General features: G+C 46.4%; 1 protein-coding gene and 1 long non-coding RNA gene across 20 annotated transcripts; both read right to left on the reverse strand.

Moving 5' to 3' along the window:
* Positions 1-767: 767 nt before the first annotated feature.
* Positions 768-8,192, reverse strand: tmem169b (transmembrane protein 169b). Of its 19 annotated transcripts, none has more exons than XR_006658669.1 (7): positions 7,346-7,381; positions 6,602-7,308; positions 6,117-6,488; positions 5,796-6,079; positions 4,857-5,644; positions 4,430-4,521; positions 4,376-4,392 (listed from the first exon to the last, which is right to left on the reverse strand). XR_006658669.1 is itself a non-coding variant. In XM_045215382.1 (5 exons), exons 4-5 carry the CDS (start codon positions 3,483-3,485, stop codon positions 1,660-1,662), a joined length of 918 nt encoding a protein of 305 aa, XP_045071317.1. In that variant the 5' UTR covers positions 3,486-3,546; positions 6,096-6,488; positions 6,602-7,308; positions 7,346-7,381; the 3' UTR covers positions 768-1,659. The 19 variants fall into 19 exon arrangements, 13 of the variants coding, with proteins under 13 accessions (XP_045071317.1, XP_045071318.1, XP_045071313.1 ...); XR_006658672.1 differs by having other exon boundaries at positions 4,377-4,521; positions 4,857-4,952; positions 5,029-5,644; XR_006658671.1 differs by having other exon boundaries at positions 4,377-4,521; positions 4,857-4,931; positions 4,969-5,644.
* Positions 8,193-18,099: 9,907 nt separating this feature from the next.
* Positions 18,100-20,303, reverse strand: LOC123484743. The gene is made up of 3 exons (XR_006658666.1): positions 20,203-20,303; positions 19,042-19,047; positions 18,100-18,113 (listed from the first exon to the last, which is right to left on the reverse strand). It is a non-coding gene; the product is annotated as an uncharacterized LOC123484743 (long non-coding RNA).
* Positions 20,304-23,768: the final 3,465 nt, after the last annotated feature.

Here is a 23,768-nt window from a genome sequence, read left to right on the forward strand (position 1 = left end):
CATCAGCTGGAGTGGTGTAAAGCTCGCCGCCATTGGACTCTAGAGCAGTGAAAACACATTCTCTGGAGTGATGAATCACGCTTCACCATCTGGCAGTCCGACAGACAAATCTGGGTTTGGCGGATGCCAGAAGAACGCTACCAGCCCCAATGCATAGTGCCAACTCTAAAGTTTGGTGGATGAGGAGTAATGGTCTGGGGCTGTTTTTCATGGTTCGGGCTAGGCCCCTTAGTTCCAGTGAAGGGAAATCTTAACGCTACAACATACAATGACATTCTAGACGATTCTGTGCTTCCAACTTTGTAGCAACAGTTTGGGGAAGGCCCTTTCCTGTTTCAGCATGACAATGCCCCCGTGCACAAAGCGAGGTCCATACAGAAATGGTTTGTCGAGATCGGTGTGAAAGAACATGACTGGCCTTCACAGAGCCCTGACCTCAACCCCATCAAACACCTTTGGGATGAATTGGAACGCCGACTGCGAGCCGGGCCTAATCAATCAACATCAGTGCCCGACCTCACTAATGCTTTTGTGGCTGAATGGAAGCAAGTCCCTGCAGTAATGTTCCAACATCTAGTGGAAAGCCTTCCCAGAAGAGTGGAGGCTGTTATAGCAGCAAAGGGGGGGACCAACTCCATATTAATGCCCAAGATTTTGGAATGAGATGTTAAACGAGCAGGTGTCCACATACTTTTGGTAATGTAGTGTACCTAATAATCATAGAGATAGAACTTTAAAACGAGCATGACAAAATTACCCCACTGTTGAACTGTGAAAATCATTCAGGTTTTATTTCCATAAATTTCCTCTCACGGTGAGCAACAAACATGATGTGAAGAGTGATTGAACAACACACACAGATGAACCTTTATATAGAGAACAGAGGTACTGACCAAAATCCTTTCAGATCCTTCAAATCTTAATTCTACATTCTTGTCTGCTGAATGACTGGCCCCAGTGTTCCTTCAACCTCGCCACAGTTTAAAATGTAATCTCTTCAACCCGAAAGAGAGAAATGTAAAGTATTACTTCATGCGGGTACAGCACATTAGATATAAAGGTAACTTCCTGCCTGTCCTATCGAAGATTTCAGTGCAACATTTATCCAACGGAAATCTATCAATATGTTAGATAGATATGTCTTGTGTTTGATCCTCTGTGCGGTACAAGGTCAACTTCAGGCAGCATTGTAGCGACCCTCATGTTACATGCCTGCGGTCATTACAGTATATTTAATTTAAACATCTTTTTAACAGCACCCGTCCTACGCTATGGTACAAAACATCAATTTACAACACTTAGAACTAAACTAGCTAGTGGTTGACATATTCAAATAAATAAGAACATTTAAAAACATAACAACATAGTGATTGGAACAGTAAACTCAGAGCTCACTTCAATAACAACCAGTCAGAATGCGAGGTTAGATAAATTAGTAAGAAGTGGAAGTTAAACCAATAACCAGCTTTTGCTGGTTTAAAAAATGTGGAAGTATGACAACCTTGCCAGTTTGTGTGTGTCCATGATGCCAGTCCAGGGTCATACTCATTAGTGTGTACACCATTGCAAGATGTTGTGCAAAGTCAAACTAAAGTGTTTGTTAATGGATAAGTTCAGGTAGTCCATCGCTGTTTGCTTCCCAGTGAATACAACCCAGTCTCACACAGAGGAAGTCTGTGCGTCTTCGCTGGGGGCCTTGTTATTCCCCTGCATGCTCCCTGAGAAGTTGTCCGAGTCCAGCAGCTCCACGATACTATATGGAGAACAGTCCTCCATCCCCAGCTTCCCACAGGCCCAGCCACAGAACCCCTTCTCCAGGTCCCGGACAGACAGCCACCACTCACTAAAGGCCCAGGAGACCTGCGCCAGGGCGCAGTACAGCGCCAGGGCCAGGGCCATGGGCATGATCAGCATGGGGTAGAAGATGATGAGGAAGGGGCAGATGGTGATCTTGTGCCAGAATGTTCTCTCCTCGTTGTAGACCAGGAACACGTTGTACCAGGTGAGCGTTCCATAGTAGAACGACGTGATGAAGGCGAGGAGGAAGACTACGGGGGCACACGATAGGCTCCAGAGGATCACATGGGGGCCCTGGCAGAACCCCAAGCCAAAGGTACGCTTGGAGCCCTGGCCCCCCTCACACTCAGCGTCCAGACGTTCTTTAGAGAGGGTCATGTCCCGGAGTTCTCTCTCTGTTAGAGTAACGTGGATGTCCACCAGCTGACCCTTCTTCTTCCCCCTGGTGATGGTGCCGGTCAGGGTCACATAGCGGCTGTCTGGGGGCATGCTCCTGTCACTCCAGCCTCCTGGAGATACACAGCAACAACATTATGACACTAGTAAGCTCCAGCCTCCTGGAGATACACAACAACAACATTATGACACTAGTAAGCTCCAGCCTCCTGGAGATACACAGCAACAACATTATGACACTAGTAAGCTCCAGCCTCCTGGAGATACACAACAACAACATTATGACACTAGTAAGCTCCAGCCTCCTGGAGATACACAACAACAACATTATGACACTAGTAAGCTCCAGCCTCCTGGAGATACACAACAACAACATTATGACACTAGTAAGCTCCAGCCTCCTGGAGATACACAACAACAACAACATTATGACACTAGTAAGCTCCAGCCTCCTGGAGATACACAACAACAACATTATGACACTAGTAAGCTCCAGCCTCCTGGAGATACACAACAACAACATTATGACACTAGTAAGCTCCAGCCTCCTGGAGATACACAACAACAACAATACTATTAAGACAGAAGACAAAAACATACACAGCACAGTTCACTAAATACATTTCAGAATGATTCTTCTTTGCATAGAAGTAGGCGAGGCTTGCTTTTAGAGGGAAGAGACAGCTAAACATACTGTAGTGGGAAAGACATGTCAGATATCTGGTATGTTATGGAAACAACCCAATGACAGGTGTATTTTAATGTGGATAAATTGTATAAGATGTGGCAGGTTAGATTGAGAAAGCCCCATTAGTCAGTCAGCATTTTCTGTAGAAGAACTGACATATCTATGACATCTAAATATGTTCAATCATTTATTAGCAGCAGCTTTCATGAATACATTCTGCATCCCAAGTTACAGCCTGGTCCCTACAGTGCACTACCTTTGACCAGAGCTATTTGGGCCCTAGTCTAAAGTAGGGTGCCATTGGGATACAGCAAATCGACTCTGGTGTCTCACCTTCGCCGGTGGGTGTGGTGAGGAACTTGGCCCCCTCCTCTGTGCTCCTGTCGGCCACTCCCTCCTCTCCACCCTGCTCCTCCCCGGGCCCCCTCTCATTGTCTGAGCGATACACAATGATGGACTCAGGTCTGGGCTCCTTCCTCCTCCTCTTCCTCCGGTTGGCGGGGCCCACCTCTACATGGTTCCCTGATGCCTCTGACCTCTCCGACTGGAGGGAGATGAGCTGGGGGCTGCTATCTCCACTGGGCTGGGGCTCCGCCTGGGCCATACTGACTGACTAAGGGAAAGGATCACTGCCGCTACCTCGCTCTTCAACCAAGGAGCATGAACTGAGGAGCAAACGGAAGTAGAGAGGAGATTCAGCGACACCAGGAGGATAATGGAAGTCAAGAAAACATACTGACTCACACCTGACCTGCCTGGGACACCTCTCTAGAGCCTTACCTCCTGACTGGGGATGGGACACCTCTCTAGAGCCTTACCTCCTGACTGGGGATGGGACACCTCTCTAGAGCCTTACCTCCTGACTGGCCTGGGACACCTCTCTAGAGCCTTACCTCCTGACTGGGGATGGGACACCTCTCTAGAGCCTTACCTCCTGACTGGCCTGGGACACCTCTCTAGAGCCTTACCTCCTGACTGGCCTGGGACACCTCTCTAGAGCCTTACCTCCTGACTGGCCTGGGACACCTCTCTAGAGCCTTACCTCCTGACTGGCCTGGGACACCTCTCTAGAGCCTTACCTCCTGACTGGCCTGGGACACCTCTCTAGAGCCTTACCTCCTGACTGGCCTGGGACACCTCTCTAGAGCCTTACCTCCTGACTGGGGATGGGACACCTCTCTAGAGCCTTACCTCCTGACTGGGGATGGGACACCTCTCTAGAGCCTTACCTCCTGACTGGCCTGGGACACCTCTCTAGAGCCTTACCTCCTGACTGGCCTGGGACACCTCTCTAGAGCCTTACCTCCTGACTGGCCTGGGACACCTCTCTAGAGCCTTACCTCCTGACTGGGGATGGGACACCTCTCTAGAGCCTTACCTCCTGACTGGCCTGGGACACCTCTCTAGAGCCTTACCTCCTGACTGGCCTGGGACACCTCTCTAGAGCCTTACCTCCTGACTGGCCTGGGACACCTCTCTAGAGCCTTACCTCTTGACTGGGGATGGGACACCTCTCTAGAGCCTTACCTCCTGACTGGCCTGGGACACCTCTCTAGAGCCTTACCTCCTGACTGGGGATGGGACACCTCTCTAGAGCCTTACCTCCTGACTGGGGATGGGACACCTCTCTAGAGCCTTACCTCCTGACTGGCCTGGGACACCTCTCTAGAGCCTTACCTCCTGACTGGCCTGGGACACCTCTCTAGAGCCTTACCTCCTGACTGGCCTGGGACACCTCTCTAGAGCCTTACCTCCTGACTGGCCTGGGACACCTCTCTAGAGCCTTACCTCCTGACTGGCCTGGGACACCTCTCTAGAGCCTTACCTCCCTGACTGGCCTGGGACACCTCTCTAGAGCCTTACCTCCTGACTGGCCTGGGACACCTCTCTAGAGCCTTACCTCCTGACTGGCCTGGGACACCTCTCTGAGAGCCTTACCTCCTGACTGGCCTGGGACACCTCTCTAGAGCCTTACCTCCTGACTGGCCTGGGACACCTCTCTAGAGCCTTACCTCCTGACTGGGGATGGGACACCTCTCTAGAGCCTTACCTCCTGACTGGCCTGGGACACCTCTCTAGAGCCTTACCTCCTGACTGGGGATGGGACACCTCTCTAGAGCCTTACCTCCTGACTGGGGATGGGACACCTCTCTAGAGCCTTACCTCCTGACTGGGGATGGGACACCTCTCTAGAGCCTTACCTCCTGACTGGCCTGGGACACCTCTCTAGAGCCTTACCTCCTGACTGGGGATGGGACACCTCTCTAGAGCCTTACCTCCTGACTGGGGATGGGACACCTCTCTAGAGCCTTACCTCCTGACTGGCCTGGGACACCTCTCTAGAGCCTTACCTCCTGACTGGGGATGGGACACCTCTCTAGAGCCTTACCTCCTGACTGGCCTGGGACACCTCTCTAGAGCCTTACCTCCTGACTGGCCTGGGACACCTCTCTAGAGCCTTACCTCCTGACTGGGGATGGGACACCTCTCTAGAGCCTTACCTCCTGACTGGCCTGGGACACCTCTCTAGAGCCTTACCTCCTGACTGGGGATGGGACACCTCTCTAGAGCCTTACCTCCTGACTGGGGATGGGACACCTCTCTAGAGCCTTACCTCCTGACTGGGGATGGGACACCTCTCTAGAGCCTTACCTCCTGACTGGCCTGGGACACCTCTCTAGAGCCTTACCTCCTGACTGGCCTGGGACACCTCTCTAGAGCCTTACCTCCTGACTGGCCTGGGACACCTCTCTAGAGCCTTACCTCCTGACTGGGGATGGGACACCTCTCTAGAGCCTTACCTCCTGACTGGCCTGGGACACCTCTCTGAGAGCCTTACCTCCTGACTGGCCTGGGACACCTCTCTAGAGCCTTACCTCCTGACTGGCCTGGGACACCTCTCTGAGAGCCTTACCTCCTGACTGGCCTGGGACACCTCTCTAGAGCCTTACCTCCTGACTGGCCTGGGACACCTCTCTAGAGCCTTACCTCCTGACTGGCCTGGGACACCTCTCTAGAGCCTTACCTCCTGACTGGGGATGGGACACCTCTCTAGAGCCTTACCTCCTGACTGGGGATGGGACACCTCTCTAGAGCCTTACCTCCTGACTGGGGATGGGACACCTCTCTAGAGCCTTACCTCCTGACTGGCCTGGGACACCTCTCTAGAGCCTTACCTCCTGACTGGGGATGGGACACCTCTCTATAGCCTTACCTCCTGACTGGCCTGGGACACCTCTCTAGAGCCTTACCTCCTGACTGGGGATGGGACACCTCTCTAGAGCCTTACCTCCTGACTGGGGATGGGACACCTCTCTAGAGCCTTACCTCCTGACTGGCCTGGGACACCTCTCTAGAGCCTTACCTCCTGACTGGCCTGGGACACCTCTCTAGAGCCTTACCTCCTGACTGGCCTGGGACACCTCTCTAGAGCCTTACCTCCTGACTGGCCTGGGACACCTCTCTAGAGCCTTACCTCCTGACTGGCCTGGGACACCTCTCTAGAGCCTTACCTCCTGACTGGCCTGGGACACCTCTCTAGAGCCTTACCTCCTGACTGGCCTGGGACACCTCTCTAGAGCCTTACCTCCTGACTGGCCTGGGACACCTCTCTGAGAGCCTTACCTCCTGACTGGCCTGGGACACCTCTCTAGAGCCTTACCTCCTGACTGGGGATGGGACACCTCTCAGAGCCTTACCTCCTGACTGGGGATGGGACACCTCTCTAGAGCCTTACCTCCTGACTGGGGATGGGACACCTCTCTAGAGCCTTACCTCCTGACTGGCCTGGGACACCTCTCTAGAGCCTTACCTCCTGACTGGCCTGGGACACCTCTCTAGAGCCTTACCTCCTGACTGGCCTGGGACACCTCTCTAGAGCCTTACCTCCTGACTGGCCTGGGACACCTCTCTAGAGCCTTACCTCCTGACTGGCCTGGGACACCTCTCTAGAGCCTTACCTCCTGACTGGCCTGGGACACCTCTCTAGAGCCTTACCTCCTGACTGGCCTGGGACACCTCTCTAGAGCCTTACCTCCTGACTGGGGATGGGACACCTCTCTAGAGCCTTACCTCCTGACTGGGGATGGGACACCTCTCTAGAGCCTTACCTCCTGACTGGCCTGGGACACCTCTCTAGAGCCTTACCTCCTGACTGGCCTGGGACACCTCTCTAGAGCCTTACCTCCTGACTGGCCTGGGACACCTCTCTAGAGCCTTACCTCCTGACTGGCCTGGGACACCTCTCTAGAGCCTTACCTCCTGACTGGCCTGGGACACCTCTCTAGAGCCTTACCTCCTGACTGGCCTGGGACACCTCTCTAGAGCCTTACCTCCTGACTGGCCTGGGACACCTCTCTAGAGCCTTACCTCCTGACTGGGGATGGGACACCTCTCTAGAGCCTTACCTCCTGACTGGCCTGGGACACCTCTCTATAGCCTTACCTCCTGACTGGCCTGGGACACCTCTCTAGAGCCTTACCTCCTGACTGGGGATGGGACACCTCTCTATAGCCTTACCTCCTGACTGGGGATGGGACTAATGATCACTTGGGAAACAGTGCAGACTACGTGTCCATTCTGTGTGAGAGCAGGTATTCTCTGAAAGAAAGCACTGACAGAATTCTACAAAAGAAAGAAATAGCCAGAGAATGTTAAATTATATTTCTGCCACTGTAATGCATACAGTATTAGCGCTGTGGTTAGTTTACACTTCGTTACTGCAATATTTATTTGAATACATTTATTTTTCGTCTCGATTTATATGCACATTGACAATACCATTGCAAATGTATATAGGCCTAGAAAACGACATTTCATAGAATTGAATGGATGAAAGGGTTGTCTGATAGATGGCCCATGCAGTATAAAAGCGTCGACACCATTTTCTGCGGTGGATCACGTCTATGCCACCAATGAACTAATGTAACCTCATCACGGCTCCAGTGAAAACCCACCATTATAACAAAGACTATATTTTCAACATGGAGGCCACATTGTGCATGAATGCATCAGACCACAGGTTTACAGTAGATTGCGTCAGTCTTAAATGGTAGCTGTGATACTAACGTAAGGGGCAATATTTCCCATCCACATCTGATCCTTTCCTTTTAAATCACATCACACCCAGTTATTTTGTCTAAACGAATACCGGCGGCGTGGAAAACGTTTGCATTTACACTCAAAGGCAATATATCTTACCTTAAAATGATTTGGCACCGAAGCTGAGGTATAGTAGTAGTGTTATTTTCGTGTATTTTATTCGACACCTCTTCGATAGACGCACGCTCCACATCACTACGCTGTTCGCCGATGTAGGCAGGGTTGCCAGGTTAAAAACATTTGTTTCCAGTGAACACCCAAAAACCCGCCCAAAAGGACTGAAACGAGCCCATTTGTTTTTCCTACAGCAAGAGAGGAGTTTCCACATTTATACAATAAACAATTTTTTTCCCATAATGTTACCGAGCCAATTAAGAAGGAATATCGACGTAACTTGTAACTACGATGGACGCAAAATTCGGTTTTTATCAAAATAAACTAATTTGAATATGTCGCAAGAGAAAAGATAACTGTCCCTTATTAAACTGGCCAGATAATTTCCTATTAATGGATGTTAATTTAACTCATTTGACTGCTGTGAGTAAGCAGTAAGGCACACGGTGGTATGGTGCTGAGGGCTCTTCTTAGCATGACACAACGTGGAGTGCCTGGATACAGCCCTTGGCTGTGGTATATTGGCCATATACCAAAAAAAAACAGGCTGCCTTATTGCTATTATAAACTGGTTACCAATGGAAAATACTTTTTTGTCATACCCATGGTATATGGTCTGATATAGTATGGCTTTAGGCCAATCAGCATTCATGGCTCGAACCCAGTTTATAATTGTAAATAAATCCCCTTTGTGCATAACTATAGATAAATCCGACAGGAGAGTTTGAGTGATGAAAGTTGGACAGAGGATCTCGAAATCTCTGAGCAAGAAACACTTGGATGAACATAAAAAACTAGTGTTAGGCTATTTTCTGGCAATTGTGCTGTTATTATGTGCCAGATGTTAAGACTATAAACCGTTATAAATGGTCCATTTAAGAGATTGACTTGTCATTTCAATAGACACAGGCTACAGACTCAAATTTGGGTTTATGACTCTAATTAAATGTTGCCATAGTTTGCTTAGATAAAGGCAGGTAGCCTATAGCTCCTGATAGTCCTACATCTTATTTCATATAGTCTACAGTAGCCTAGACAAGATGTAGGCATTATGTAAACTGAACGATTTAGCACCTTGCTTAAATTCAAATTAACAGACTAATTTATTCAACATGAATAGCGAGGCGATTTCGCAATTCGAAGTGCTTGTGTTTCCCAATAGCCTGCTGGAATAGGCTACTGAGAATGTGGTCATAATTTCAATCACTGAATTAAATATGAATAATATCTATATGAACCGAATGTGCTTGTCAACAACAGCCATAGTTTTTTTGATTTTTTTCCTGTAGCCTAATCTGACTGATTGTTACTGTCAATCTGTGATAGAGTTTGATAACTGCCTATTTAATTAACTAAACATGGCAATCAATAGCCTTATTGCATAATAACACAAGGTAACAACAACAATACACTGAAGTTATAGGCTATTTATTTAATTGGTTTGCCAGCTCCAGGTAGGCTACACAAGTGGCACAAATTGATTTGCAATGACTCCAGTGATATAGTCATTTCAACATCGACATATGTATCAAATGGTAGCCTACAGTAGCCTACAATGGCATATAAATGAATAGGCTACTTGATGGCCAACAGATGCAAATCTATCATTCTCCACAATTTATGTCAATTTCATTGAGTACTTTTCCCCATAACAGACGCACGGGAGGGAGTTCCCTAACTTCCCTTTCAAATTTCCACTTGTGCATTATGACAAGTTAAATAGCCGACCTACAACTGGTAACAAGATGGCGTGGCGTGCTGCTCTCGCTCATGTCACTCAGACAATAACTGTAGTGCTATCTCAACACACACACACACACACTCCTCCGGTCCTCCTCCGGTCCTCCTCCGGTCCTCCTCCGGTCCTCCTCCCCACAACTCACTCACTCATCAACAGCCTGCCTCACTGCCTGACAGTCAGCAGCAGGTCACAGTGAAATATATATTTGTTAAGATAAATGCCATGGAGGCCGCGGTGCAATTTAGTAGCCCAAAAACCGGCAACCAATACGTTTTCAACCGCAACATCGTTTTCAAAGCAGCCCAATTTGGCTGAAAATAACAAACATGGCAACCCTACATGTAGGATTCCAGATGGGCGTAGTAAACTGTATTCCAGAATACCACTAACTCCGCCCCGCCACCGCTGTCCTGGCCAATCCCGTGTAGATATGGAACTGCGATTAAAACACTAATCCACAGCGAGGCTTGCCTGGGGAGGTGGAGAGCTACGGAGATTGTGACAGCCGGTTAAATGGCGTCCCTAGACAAGGCAAGAACTAGATGTATGTCAGAAGAAGTGCAGTACTATCAGAAGGAGAGTTATACTTGGAATACGGAGGAGGAATGGAGGGGCAGAGGAGGTCTAAGAGAGAGAGAGAGGAAGAGGGGGAGCTTGAGTCGGTAAAAAATGGGGGGGATGGTTTGTTAAAGAAGAATGGTAGAAAGTGTAAACAGAGTGAGCTGAAGACAGGAGGAGAAATGGAAGAGAATGAGGGCGAAGTATCGGAGGTGGTAGGTGTGGTGAAGTATCGGAGGTGGTAGGTGTGGTGAAGTATCGGAGGTGGTAGGTGTGGTGAAGTATCGGAGGTGGTAGGTGTGGTGAAGTATCGGGGGTGGTAGGTGTGGTGAAGTATCGGAGGTGGTAGGTGTGGTGAAGTATCGGAGGTGGTAGGTGTGGTGAAGTATCGGAGGTGGTAGGTGTGGTGAAGTATCGGAGGTGGTAGGTGTGGTGAAGTATCGGAGGTGGTAGGTGTGGTGAAGTATCGGAGGTGGTAGGTGTGGTGAAGTATCGGAGGTGGTAGGTGTGGTGAAGTATCGGAGGTGGTAGGTGTGGTGAAGTATCGGAGGTGGTAGGTGTGGTGAAGTATCGGAGGTGGTAGGTGTGGTGAAGTATCGGAGGTGGTAGGTGTGGTGAAGTATCGGAGGTGGTAGGTGTGGTGAAGTATCGGGGGTGGTAGGTGTGGTGAAGTATCGGAGGTGGTAGGTGTGGTGAAGTATCGGGGGTGGTAGGTGTGGTGAAGTATCAGAGGTGGTAGGTGTGGTGAAGTATCGGAGGTGGTAGGTGTGGTGAAGTACTAGGAGCCCGAGGCTAGCACCGAGGGTCAGGATAAAGATGAGTCTGTGACAGTAGGAGTGAAGTTTTTGGAAAAAGTGGACCCTTGTCTTTTGGCTGATCCATTTGTGGTTTCAGGGTGGGTGAAAACAGAGTTGGGTGCTGTGGAATCGGTGAAGGTAACCAGAAGTGGTCTGGTGATAATTGTTTGTGTTTCTGTTGGTCAGAGGGAGTAGGCCCTCTGACCAAAAAAAGTATTTAGTCAGCCACCAATTGTGCAAGTTCTCCCACTTAAAAAGATGAGAGAGGCCTGTAATTTTCATCATAGGTACACGTCAACTATGACAGACAAATTGAGAGAGAAAAAATCCAGAAAATCACATTGTAGGATTTTTTATGAATTTATTTGCAAATTATGGTGGAAAATAAGTATTTGGTCACCTACAAACAAGCAAGATTTCTGGCTCTCACAGACCTGTAACTTCTTCTTTAAGAGGCTCCTCTGTCCTCCACTCGTTACCTGTATTAATGGCACCTGTTTGAACTTGTTATCAGTATAAAAGACACCTGTCCACAACCTCAAACAGTCACACTCCAAACTCCACTATGGCCAAGACCAAAGAGCTGTCAAAGGACACCAGAAACAAAATTGTAGACCTGTACCAGGCTGGGAAGACTGAATCTGCAATAGGTAAGCAGCTTGGTTTGAAGAAATCAACTGTGGGAGCAATTATTAGGAAATGGAAGACATACAAGACCACTGATAATCTCCCTCAATCTGGGGCTCCACGCAAGATCTCACCCCGTGGGGTCAAATTGATCACAAAAATCCCAGAACCACACGGGGGGACCTAGTGAATGACCTGCAGAGAGCTGGGACCAAAGTAACAAAGCCTACCATCAGTAACACACTACGCCGCCAGAGACTCAAATCCTGCAGTGCCAGACGTGTCCCCCTGCTTAAGCCAGTACATGTCCAGGCCCGTCTGAAGTTTGCTAGAGTGCATTTGGATGATCCAGAAGAGGATTGGGAGAATGTCATATGGTCAGATGAAACCAAAATAGAACTTTTTGGTAAAAACTCAACTCGTCGTGTTTGGAAGACAAAGAATGCTGAGTTGCATCCAAAGAACACCATACCTACTGTGAAGCATGGGGGTGGAAACATCATGCTTTGGGGCTGTTTTTCTGCAAAGGGATCAGGACGACTGATCCGTGTAAAGGAAAGAATGAATGGGGCCATGTATCGTGAGATTTTGAGTGAAAACCTCTGTCACGATCGTCATAATGATTGGACCAAGGCGCAGCGTGATATGCGTACATCTTTTTAATAGTGTACTGGCAACACAATACAAAATAGAAAACAACCAAACGAAACGTGAAGTCCTCTAACCACCCCGGCCAACCTAGAAAACACATGAACTAGAAACTGAACATAGAACACAAAACATAGACCCTACACACCCTGGCTCAACATATAAGAGTCCCCAGAGCCAGGGCGTGACAGTACCCCAAATACTTATTTTCCACCATAATTTGCAAATAAATTCATTAAAAATCCTACAATGTGATTTTCTGGATTTTCTTTTCTCATTTTGTCTGTCATAGTTGACGTGTACCTATGATGAAAATTACAGGCCTCTCTCATCTTTTTAAGTGGGAGAACTTGCACAATTGGTGGCTGACTAAATACTTTTTTCCCCCACTGTATCACTATCATCGTCCATTGTGAACTGTCCATTGAAAATAAGTATTTGATCAATAACAAAAGTTTCTCAATACTTTGTTATATACCCTTTGTTGGCAATGACACAGGTCAAACGTTTTCTGTAAGTCTTCACAAGGTTTTCACACACTGTTGCTGGTATTTTGGCCCATTCTTCCATGCAGATCTCCTCTAGAGCTGTGATGTTTTGGGGCTGTCGCTGGGCAACACGGACTTTCAACTCCCTCCAAAGATTTTTTATGGGGTTGAGATCTGGAGACTGGCTAGGCCACTCCAGGACCTTGAAATGCTTCTTACGAAGCCACTCCTTCGTTGCCCGGGCGGTGTGTTTGGGATCATTGTCATGCTGAAAGTCCCAGCCACGTTTAATCTTCAATGCCCTTGCTGATGGAAGGAGGTTTTCACTCAAAATCTCACGATACATGGTCCCATTCATTCTTTCCTTTACACGGATCAGTCGTCCTGGTCCCTTTGCAGAAAAACAGCTCCAAAGCATGATGTTTCCACCCCCATGCTTCACAGTAGGTATGGTGTTCTTTGGATGCAACTCAGCATTCTTTGTCCTCCAAACACGACGAGTTGAGTTTTTACCAAAAAGTTCTATTTTGGTTTCATCTGACCATATGACATTCTCCCAATCCTCTTCTGGATTATCCAAATGCACTCTAGCAAACTTCAGACGGGCCTGGACATGTACTGGCTTAAGCAGGGGGACACGTCTGGCACTGCAGGATTTGAGTCCCTGGCGGCGTAGTGTGTTACTGATGGTAGGCTTTGTTACTTTGGTCCCAGCTCTCTGCAGGTCATTCACTAGGTCCCCCGTGTGGTTCTGGGATTTTTGCTCACCATTCTTGTGATCATTTTGACCCACGGGGTGAGATCTTGCGTGGAGCCCCAGATTGAGGGGAGATTATCAGTGGTCTTGTATGTCTTCCATTTCCTAATAATTGCTCCCACAGTTGATTTCTTCAAACCAAGCTGCTTACCTATTGCAGATTCAGTCTTCCCAGCCTGGTGCAGGTCTACAATTTTGTTTCTGGTGTCCTTTGACAGCTCTTTGGTCTTGGCCATAGTGGTTTGGAGTGTGACTGTTTGAGGTTGTGGACAGGTGTCTTTTATACTGATAACAACTTCAAACAGGTGCCATTAATACAGGTAACGAGTGGAGGACAGAGGAGCCTCTTAAAGAAGTTACAGGTCTGTGAGAGCCAGAAATCTTGCTTGTTTGTAGGTGACCAAATACTTATTTTCCACCATAATTTGCAAATAAATTCATTAAAAATCATATGTCGTATCGAGTGAGTGGTGGCAATTATTGCTGATGAACAAAAGGAGTCTGCTCATACTGAACGTTGATCATAAGGTTTATTCAGACCACAAGCTTCAGCATGAGTAACAGACTCGCGATGTCCGGAGAACGGCTCCTCAGATTGCTATGGCCGTTCCGCCGTCTTCCGCGCCTAACCCCCTTATTTATAAACAATGAAACTCCCTCCTCTGGCCAATCACCAGTCTCCCCTGTCTACAACACACACTTCCTGTCTATTGTATATGACATTATACTAAACATTGCCTTTTGATACTAACATAACCAACATTCCATTTCTTCATGAAAAACATTTAACAAAGACATAATCTTAATACACTACACATACAATGTGATTTTCTGGAGAAAAAAAATCTCAATTTGTCTGTCATAGTTGACGTGTACCTATGATGAAAATTACAGGCCTCTCTCATCTTTTTAAGTGGGAGAACTTGCACAATTGGTGGCTGACTAAATACTTTTTTCCCCCACTGTATATATGATGGGTTACAGGGGCGGCAGGTAGCTTAGTGGTTAAGAGCGTTGTGCCAGTAACCGAAAAGTCGCAAAGAGAATAAAAATACTATTAAAAAACACCAGGGATAAAAAAGCAGTGTTGGAAAGAAGCAGAGTATGAAAGACAACATTGACTGAGGAATATAGAAACTTTTGGTTGAGGTCAGACACAATATCTTAATAGATCAACTGAACCAAACATGAAGCTACTGCAGCAATCGATTGTTAAAGTTGTCAAGTTAGTTTTTAACCCTACCATAGAGGGAAAGGCAGAACGCTGTTTGAGAATGGGTTTTATTTTTTGTCTGCAAGTAAGAATAGGAGCGTTTCCAGGTGTCTGCGGGTGATAGCGACTGGTGCTCGCTGAATTACAGCAGGCTGTAAGGGACATAATGGGTTCAGTTTGGTGTAGTGGATCACTGGTTGCTGCGGAAAAGGAGGAAGTCAAAGGGAGGTGAATGTTACCGGTGTGTTACCGGTATGTTACCGGTGCGAACTAGTAGCGTTTCGATCGGTGACGTCACTCGCTCTGAGACCTTGAAGTAGTTTTTTACCTTGCTCTGCAAGGGCCGCGGCTTTTGTGGAGCGACGGGTAACGGTGCTTCGAGGGTGACTGTTGTCGATGTGTGCAGAGGGTCCCTGGTTCAAGCCCAGGTAGGGGCGAGGAGAGGGACGGAAGCAACACTGTTACATTGATGCTGTTTGACCCGGATCACTGGTTGCATTGATTAGATTATACGAAAGGGATTGTCCAACCAACCCATGGAGGCATAGGATAACATAGTAATTAAAGTGGCCTCCCTGTGAATAGATGTTTTGTTTGTTTTTACTATAACTTCACAATAATTTGTCACCTGCTAAAGTACCGTTAGATGGAAAGACAGAGATAGAGGAGAATAGAGATTGTAGAGGGTTTTCTGGGTTAAAAGGAAAGTAGGTTAATTGGGAAATGACAAATGTTGAATTGGATTGTTTGAGTAGACTGGTATTAAAATAATGCTTTGTAGTAATGTGAATGCAAATATGTTATTAGGTAGTAGTGGTTTGTGGATAGAATTGACTAATGCCATGATTTAGTCAGCGGGTGAAAGAGAGTCGTGCTCTCTGGGCTATATCAGGATGTAAAGGGTCATGTGAAGCAGATCTGAATGGTTGAATAGGAAACATTCTTTGACAATTTTTTATTATTATTATTCAATTCTGTAGTTTTCGTAAGACCAGTGAGTTATGTGGACAGTTAATTAATTATAGAAACAATAATCTGTTTCTGGTACGTTGAACAGCAAATGGGAGGTAGTTTTGACTATTACGCTGATGGGGAAGTACGGATGGGAGGTCGTTTTGACTATTACGCTGATGGGGAAGTAGAAATTTTTTGTAGGTTCTGGATTTATTAAACAATAGGTTTATATTTTAATACATCAATGCAACAGGTTGCGATGATTACATTACTGGTACCGGAAAGGGGTTATAGGTGTATATTACAAGGTGTCTAGTCAACTTAATGAAATGTGGTATTATCTGATGTGTTTTGAGTAGGATTATTTCTTATAGGATTGGTGGACGTCCCCTTCAGTATGTATGTTAAGGAAGACGTAGGAGATCACGTCTCAAACAACTTTTTAATAGACGCCTGGGATCAAATATCACTGATTCTTTATGCGTAGTAAATATTACATTTAGAGGTGTGACAGGAACAATCTAAGGGGAAACAGATATTTCCTATGTTGTTGGAAAGTGATCCAGTAACGATACCATGATAATTTGATATGGGATCAAATGGAGCCGATTTTGGGGTTGAATAATCATTGTGAGAATTACAGAGAATGAAGTCTAAACGGTAATTACAAATACTCATTGTAAACTCGAAGAACCTTGAGTGGTTGTTTATCTTTTGAGAGAGTTTATGTAATCTTCTTCTGGAGTAGTCACAAGGAATTAATTTCAAACAAACGATATTTGAGTTAAGGGAAGAGAGTGGAATTATCGTCCCCATGCTTGTTGATGACCACTAGATGTCAGCATTGTACCGCTGTAAAATGATAGGTCTTTGTTAAGGGAAGAGAGTGGAATTATCGTCCCCATGCTTGTTGATGATTAAGAGTAAATGTTAACAATAGGTCAACTTTATTTTCCAGGAGAAAAGGGCTTTCAGATGTTCCCGTGTATGTGGTCTTGGGAAGAGGTGTTAGTTACATTCGGCAGTTTGATAAGTATGAAGATATCCGGATTAGGTCATAAGAGGGAGCTACCAAATTAAGTAAGGCCATTTTTGTTTGTTGTTTTCCAAATAACCACACACAACCCACCTATTATAATGGTTATATAGGGGGTTTATTTTGATTTTAGGGGGTTTTCACAGGTTAGAGATGATAATTCGTACAGGGGCACACACATGGAATTTTCAGAAGTTATTGTTTTCTGAGTGAGTTTTGGGTAAACACGCGATTTCTTTTGAGAAAAAAATGTAATGAGGACTTACTGTACAATTGGAATACAAAATGTATGAAATGTTTTGACTGTTGTTAATGATTAGTGTACTATAGAATGAAACACTTCTTTGAAGGGTTTGAATGACCTCTGTCCTGTCTTTCTAGTGTGATTTGATCACTGGAAAACCGAGTGACATAGGATGATGATTTTAAGGTAGTTTATTATACCGAGTTAAGGGTCATTTGTAATACTGATAATTATGAAGATGTTTATAATTTGGCAATAGTCCTATATATGATTCGGACCATAACAAGGACAGAGTGAGAGAGCTAGTCCTGAATGAAGGACACATGTCGCTAGTCAATTTTACTATTCCTTGAATTACCTTATGGGATACAATTAAGTTAAGGTATTATCAAAGGTTGTCATTTTAAATTTAATATTTTGGTTTAACAGGCAATGTTGTTGTTTTGTTTTTTGAACGCATGTGTCCAAAGGGGGGAAGTACTGGTCGCATGGCGCTTTTTGGTAAATATGCTAATTGTATTAAGAATATGACCAGTAGTAATTAATGTGTTGTGGTTTAGATTACATTTTTTATGTACAAGTGTATTTGTGGTATAAGGCAGGATGTAGAGGAGGCCTGTCTATTAAACTAGTGATACATTCATTATAATGATACAGGACCAGCTAGACGTCAACTTCAGTGTCCCATCATTCATTATAACATTCATACTTATTTATAAACAATTGTTAACATAGGTTTTTCAAAACTCAGTTGTATTTATATTTCAAATCAAATCAGATAATCTGTGTAGAACTCTCAAATGTTTTTATTTATTACATTTTTAATCACAATGACATTAATTCACATTTCTATTTTGGGGACTATTGCTATTCTTAACATCTTTTACAGACAGACTTGCTGAAGCAACACATTACAATAATACTACCAGAACAGTAACAGGTGATGTCCAGTGTTCTACATAGACTGTATAGGTGTCAGTGATTGGTTCAGGTTTACATGTAGGCACAAACATGACAATAACAGGTCAAATAACTGAAGAAATGTGTTGTTCCCAGAAGATCACAAGACATAAATGTGTTGTTCCCAGAAGATCACAAAACATAAATGTGTTGTTCCCACAAGATCACAAGACATAAATGTGTTGTTCCCACAAGATCACAAAACATAAATGTGTTGTTCCCACAAGATCACAAGCCATAAATGTGTTGTTCCCACAAGATCACAAGACATAAATGTGTTGTTCCCACAAGATCACAAAACATAAATGTGTTGTTCCCACAAGATCACAAAACATGTGTTGGTCCCACAAGATCACAAGACATAAATGTGTTGTTCCCACAAGATCACAATACATAAATGTGTTGGTCCCACAAGATCACAAAACATAAATGTGTTGGTCCCACAAGATCACAAGACATAAATGTGTTGGTCCCAAAAGATCACAAAACATAAATGTGTTGGTCCCACAAGATCACAAAACATAAATGTGTTGGTCCCACAAGATCACAAAACATAGCTTGAATGTCACACAACACAACCACAACATTTACATTACAACATTACAATGGCAAAGAATGGGGTTCATTTAAACCAGTATAGACCAAATAGCGGTTTCATCTGGTGTACTAGACGATTTCATCAGCTAAGATCGTGCTCATTATGACATAACAGCAAGATAGGGAGTGCATAGATCCGTTCCAAATGGCACCCTATTCCCTAGTGCACTACCTTTAACCAGAGCCCTGGCCAAGGGTGTTATTTGAAACAAAACCCATGACTCAAAGCTCAACACTACATCCTCATAACCTCCCTGACAGAGAGACATTTCAAATGGATTCTGGACCTTATCGGCCCTGCATAGACTTTAAAACATTCATTAGACAGTGTGCTACGCTACAGTGTTTGGGAATGGTAGGGCAGTACCTGGTTTCTCTCATTAACAATTTGGTGATAGCTGACATAGTGTTTGATTTGGTTTACAACCTACTAGAAGATGTTCGTGACACTCAAGGGCCGGATATCTAAGTAGTCTCAGACACAGATATAACAAGGGTCTGATATCTAAGTAGTCTCAGACACAGATATAACAAGGGTCTGATATCTAAGTAGTCTCAGACACAGATATAACAAGGGTCTGATATCTAAGTAGTCTCAGACACAGATATAACAAGGGTCTGATATCTAAGTAGTCTCAGACACAGATATAACAAGGGTCTGATATCTAAGTAGTCTCAGACACAGATATAACAAGGGCCGGATATCTAAGTAGTCTCAGACACAGATATAACAAGGGCCGGATATCTAAGTAGTCTCAGACACAGATATAACAAGGGCCGGATATCTAAGTAGTCTCAGACACAGATATAACAAGGGCCGGATATCTAAGTAGTCTCAGACACAGATATAACAAGGGCCGGATATCTAAGTAGTCTCAGACACAGATATAACAAGGGTCTGATATCTAAGTAGTCTCAGACACAGATATAACAAGGGTCTGATATCTAAGTAGTCTCAGACACAGATATAACAAGGGTCTGGTATCTAAGTAGTCTCAGACACAGATATAACAAGGGTCTGATATCTAAGTAGTCTCAGACACATATAACAAGGGCCGGATATCTAAGTAGTCTCAGACACAGATATAACAAGGGCCGGATATCTAAGTAGTCTCAGACACAGATATAACAAGGGCCGGATATCTAAGTAGTCTCAGACACAGATATAACAAGGGCCGGATATCTAAGTAGTCTCAGACACAGATATAACAAGGGCCGGATATCTAAGTAGTCTCAGACACAGATATAACAAGGGTCTGATATCTAAGTAGTCTCAGACACAGATATAACAAGGGCCGGATATCTAAGTAGTCTCAGACACAGATATAACAAGGGTCTGATATCTAAGTAGTCTCAGACACAGTACAGATGTAAGGACCCCTCTTTAGATAAACAGAGTAGACAGACAGACAGATAACAAATGTTGAATGTTGGGAGTGACATTCCAGGGTTGGAGCCCAGTGCTTAGAACCCACTGTCTCCATGACTGTTCTAGAAGCTGGTGTCTGTGGTCCAGGGTTAGTGTGTGTTCTAGAAGCTGGTGTCTGTGGTCCAGGGTTAGTGTGTGTTCTAGAAGCTGGTGTCTGTGGTCCAGGGTTAGTGTGTGTTCTAGAAGCTGGTGTCTGTGGTCCAGGGTTAGTGTGTGTTCTAGAAGCTGGTGTCTGTGGTCCAGGGTTAGTGTGTGTTCCAGAAGCTGGTGTCTGCAGTCCAGGGTTAGTGTGTGTTCTAGAAGCTGGTGTCTGCAGTCCAGGGTTAGTGTGTGTTCTAGAAGCTGGTGTCTGCAGTCCAGGGTTAGTGTGTGTTCTAGAAGCTGGTGTCTGAGGTCCAGGGTTAGTGTGTGTTCTAGAAGCTGGTGTCTGTGGTCCAGGGTTAGTGTGTGTTCTAGAAGCTGGTGTCCTGAGGTCCAGGGTTAGTGTGTGTTCTAGAAGCTGGTGTCTGTGGTCCAGGGTTAGTGTGTGTTCTAGAAGCTGGTGTCTGTGGTCCAGGGTTAGTGTGTGTTCTAGAAGCTGGTGTCTGTGGTCCAGGGTTGGTGTGTGTTCTAGAAGCTGGTGTCTGCGGTCCAGGGTTAGTGTGTGTTCTAGAAGCTGGTGTCTGTGGTCCAGGGTTAGTGTGTGTTCTAGAAGCTGGTGTCTGCGGTCCAGGGTTAGTGTGTGTTCTAGAAGCTGGTGTCTGCGGTCCAGGGTTAGTGTGTGTTCTAGAAGCTGGTGTCTGCGGTCCAGGGTTAGTGTGTGTTCTAGAAGCTGGTGTCTGCGGTCCAGGGTTAGTGTGTGTTCTAGAAGCTGGTGTCTGAGGTCCAGGGTTAGTGTGTGTTCTAGAAGCTGGTGTCTGCAGTCCAGGGTTAGTGTGTGTTCTAGAAGCTGGTGTCCTGAGGTCCAGGGTTAGTGTGTGTTCTAGAAGCTGGTGTCTGAGGTCCAGGGTTAGTGTGTGTTCTAGAAGCTGGTGTCCTGAGGTCCAGGGTTAGTGTGTGTTCTAGAAGCTGGTGTCTGTGGTCCAGGGTTAGTGTGTGTTCTAGAAGCTGGTGTCTTCAGTCCAGGGTTAGTGTGTGTTCTAGAAGCTGGTGTCTGAGGTCCAGGGTTAGTGTGTGTTCTAGAAGCTGGTGTCCTGAGGTCCAGGGTTAGTGTGTGTTCTAGAAGCTGGTGTCCTGAGGTCCAGGGTTAGTGTGTGTTCTAGAAGCTGGTGTCTGTGGTCCAGGGTTAGTGTGTGTTCTAGAAGCTGGTGTCTGTGGTCCAGGGTTAGTGTGTGTTCTAGAAGCTGGTGTCTGCAGTCCAGGGTTAGTGTGTGTTCTAGAAGCTGGTGTCCTGAGGTCCAGGGTTAGTGTGTGTTCTAGAAGCTGGTGTCTGTGGTCCAGGGTTAGTGTGTGTTCTAGAAGCTGGTGTCTGTGGTCCAGGGTTAGTGTGTGTTCTAGAAGCTGGTGTCTGTGGTCCAGGGTTAGTGTGTGTTCTAGAAGCTGGTGTCTGTGGTCCAGGGTTAGTGTGTGTTCTAGAAGCTGGTGTCTGCGGTCCAGGGTTAGTGTGTGTTCTAGAAGCTGGTGTCTGTGGTCCAGGGTTAGTGTGTGTTCTAGAAGCTGGTGTCTGCGGTCCAGGGTTAGTGTGTGTTCTAGAAGCTGGTGTCTGAGGTCCAGGGTTAGTGTGTGTTCTAGAAGCTGGTGTCCTGAGGTCCAGGGTTAGTGTGTGTTCTAGAAGCTGGTGTCTGTGGTCCAGGGTTAGTGTGTGTTCTAGAAGCTGGTGTCTTCAGTCCAGGGTTAGTGTGTGTTCTAGAAGCTGGTGTCTGAGGTCCAGGGTTAGTGTGTGTTCTAGAAGCTGGTGTCTGTGGTCCAGGGTTAGTGTGTGTTCTAGAAGCTGGTGTCCTGAGGTCCAGGGTTAGTGTGTGTTCTAGAAGCTGGTGTCTGTGGTCCAGGGTTAGTGTGTGTTCTAGAAGCTGGTGTCTGTGGTCCAGGGTTAGTGTGTGTTCTAGAAGCTGGTGTCTGCAGTCCAGGGTTAGTGTGTGTTCTAGAAGCTGGTGTCTGTGGTCCAGGGTTAGTGTGTGTTCTAGAAGCTGGTGTCTGTGGTCCAGTGTTAGTATGTGTTCCAGAAGCTGGTGTCTGCAGTCCAGGGTTAGTGTGTGTTCTAGAAGCTGGTGTCTGCAGTCCAGGGTTAGTGTGTGTTCTAGAAGCTGGTGTCTGAGGTCCAGGGTTAGTGTGTGTTCTAGAAGCTGGTGTCTGTGGTCCAGGGTTAGTGTGTGTTCTAGAAGCTGGTGTCTGCGGTCCAGGGTTAGTGTGTGTTCTAGAAGCTGGTGTCTGCGGTCCAGGGTTAGTGTGTGTTCTAGAAGCTGGTGTCTGCGGTCCAGGGTTAGTGTGTGTTCTAGAAGCTGGTGTCTGAGGTCCAGGGTTAGTGTGTGTTCTAGAACGCTGGTGTCCTGAGGTCCAGGGTTGGTGTGTGTTCTAGAAGCTGGTGTCTGTGGTCCAGGGTTAGTGTGTGTTCTAGAAGCTGGTGTCTTCAGTCCAGGGTTAGTGTGTGTTCTAGAAGCTGGTGTCTGAGGTCCAGGGTTAGTGTGTGTTCTAGAAGCTGGTGTCTGTGGTCCAGGGTTAGTGTGTGTTCTAGAAGCTGGTGTCCTGAGGTCCAGGGTTAGTGTGTGTTCTAGAAGCTGGTGTCTGTGGTCCAGGGTTAGTGTGTGTTCTAGAAGCTGGTGTCTGTGGTCCAGGGTTAGTGTGTGTTCTAGAAGCTGGTGTCTGCAGTCCAGGGTTAGTGTGTGTTCTAGAAGCTGGTGTCTGCAGTCCAGGGTTAGTGTGTGTTCTAGAAGCTGGTGTCTGAGGTCCAGGGTTAGTGTGTGTTCTAGAAGCTGGTGTCTGCAGTCCAGGGTTAGTGTGTGTTCTAGAAGCTGGTGTCTGCAGTCCAGGGTTAGTGTGTGTTCTAGAAGCTGGTGTCTGTGGTCCAGGGTTAGTGTGTGTTCTAGAAGCTGGTGTCTGTGGTCCAGGGTTAGTGTGTGTTCTAGAAGCTGGTGTCTGCGGTCCAGGGTTAGTGTGTGTTCTAGAAGCTGGTGTCTGCGGTCCAGGGTTAGTGTGTGTTCTAGAAGCTGGTGTCTGCGGTCCAGGGTTAGTGTGTGTTCTAGAAGCTGGTGTCTGTGGTCCAGGGTTAGTGTGTTCTAGAAGCTGGTGTCTGCGGTCCAGGGTTAGTGTGTGTTCTAGAAGCTGGTGTCTGCAGTCCAGGGTTAGTGTGTGTTCTAGAAGCTGGTGTCCTGAGGTCCAGGGTTAGTGTGTGTTCTAGAAGCTGGTGTCCTGAGGTCCAGGGTTAGTGTGTGTTCTAGAAGCTGGTGTCTGCAGTCCAGGGTTAGTGTGTGTTCTAGAAGCTGGTGTCTGCAGTCCAGGGTTAGTGTGTGTTCTAGAAGCTGGTGTCTGAGGTCCAGGGTTAGTGTATGTTCTAGAAGCTGGTGTCTGTGGTCCAGGGTTAGTGTGTGTTCTAGAAGCTGGTGTCTGTGGTCCAGGGTTAGTGTGTGTTCTAGAAGCTGGTGTCTGTGGTCCAGGGTTAGTGTGTGTTCTAGAAGCTGGTGTCTGAGGTCCAGGGTTAGTGTGTGTTCT

Source organism: Coregonus clupeaformis, unplaced genomic scaffold (genome assembly GCF_020615455.1).
Source record: "Coregonus clupeaformis isolate EN_2021a unplaced genomic scaffold, ASM2061545v1 scaf0433, whole genome shotgun sequence".
Classification (NCBI taxonomy): domain Eukaryota; kingdom Metazoa; phylum Chordata; class Actinopteri; order Salmoniformes; family Salmonidae; genus Coregonus; species Coregonus clupeaformis.

What these genes read in the sequence shown, in the direction of transcription:
- tmem169b (XM_045215384.1), bottom strand. Translation starts at nt 3,485, where the DNA reads ATGGCCCAGGCGGAGCCCCAGCCCAGTGGAGATAGCAGCCCCCAGCTC. An exon ending in CACCACACCCACCGGCGAAG is followed by an intron (nt 2,307 to 3,214) that starts GTGAGACACCAG and finishes GTGTATCTCCAG; the next exon opens with GAGGCTGGAGTGACAGGAGC.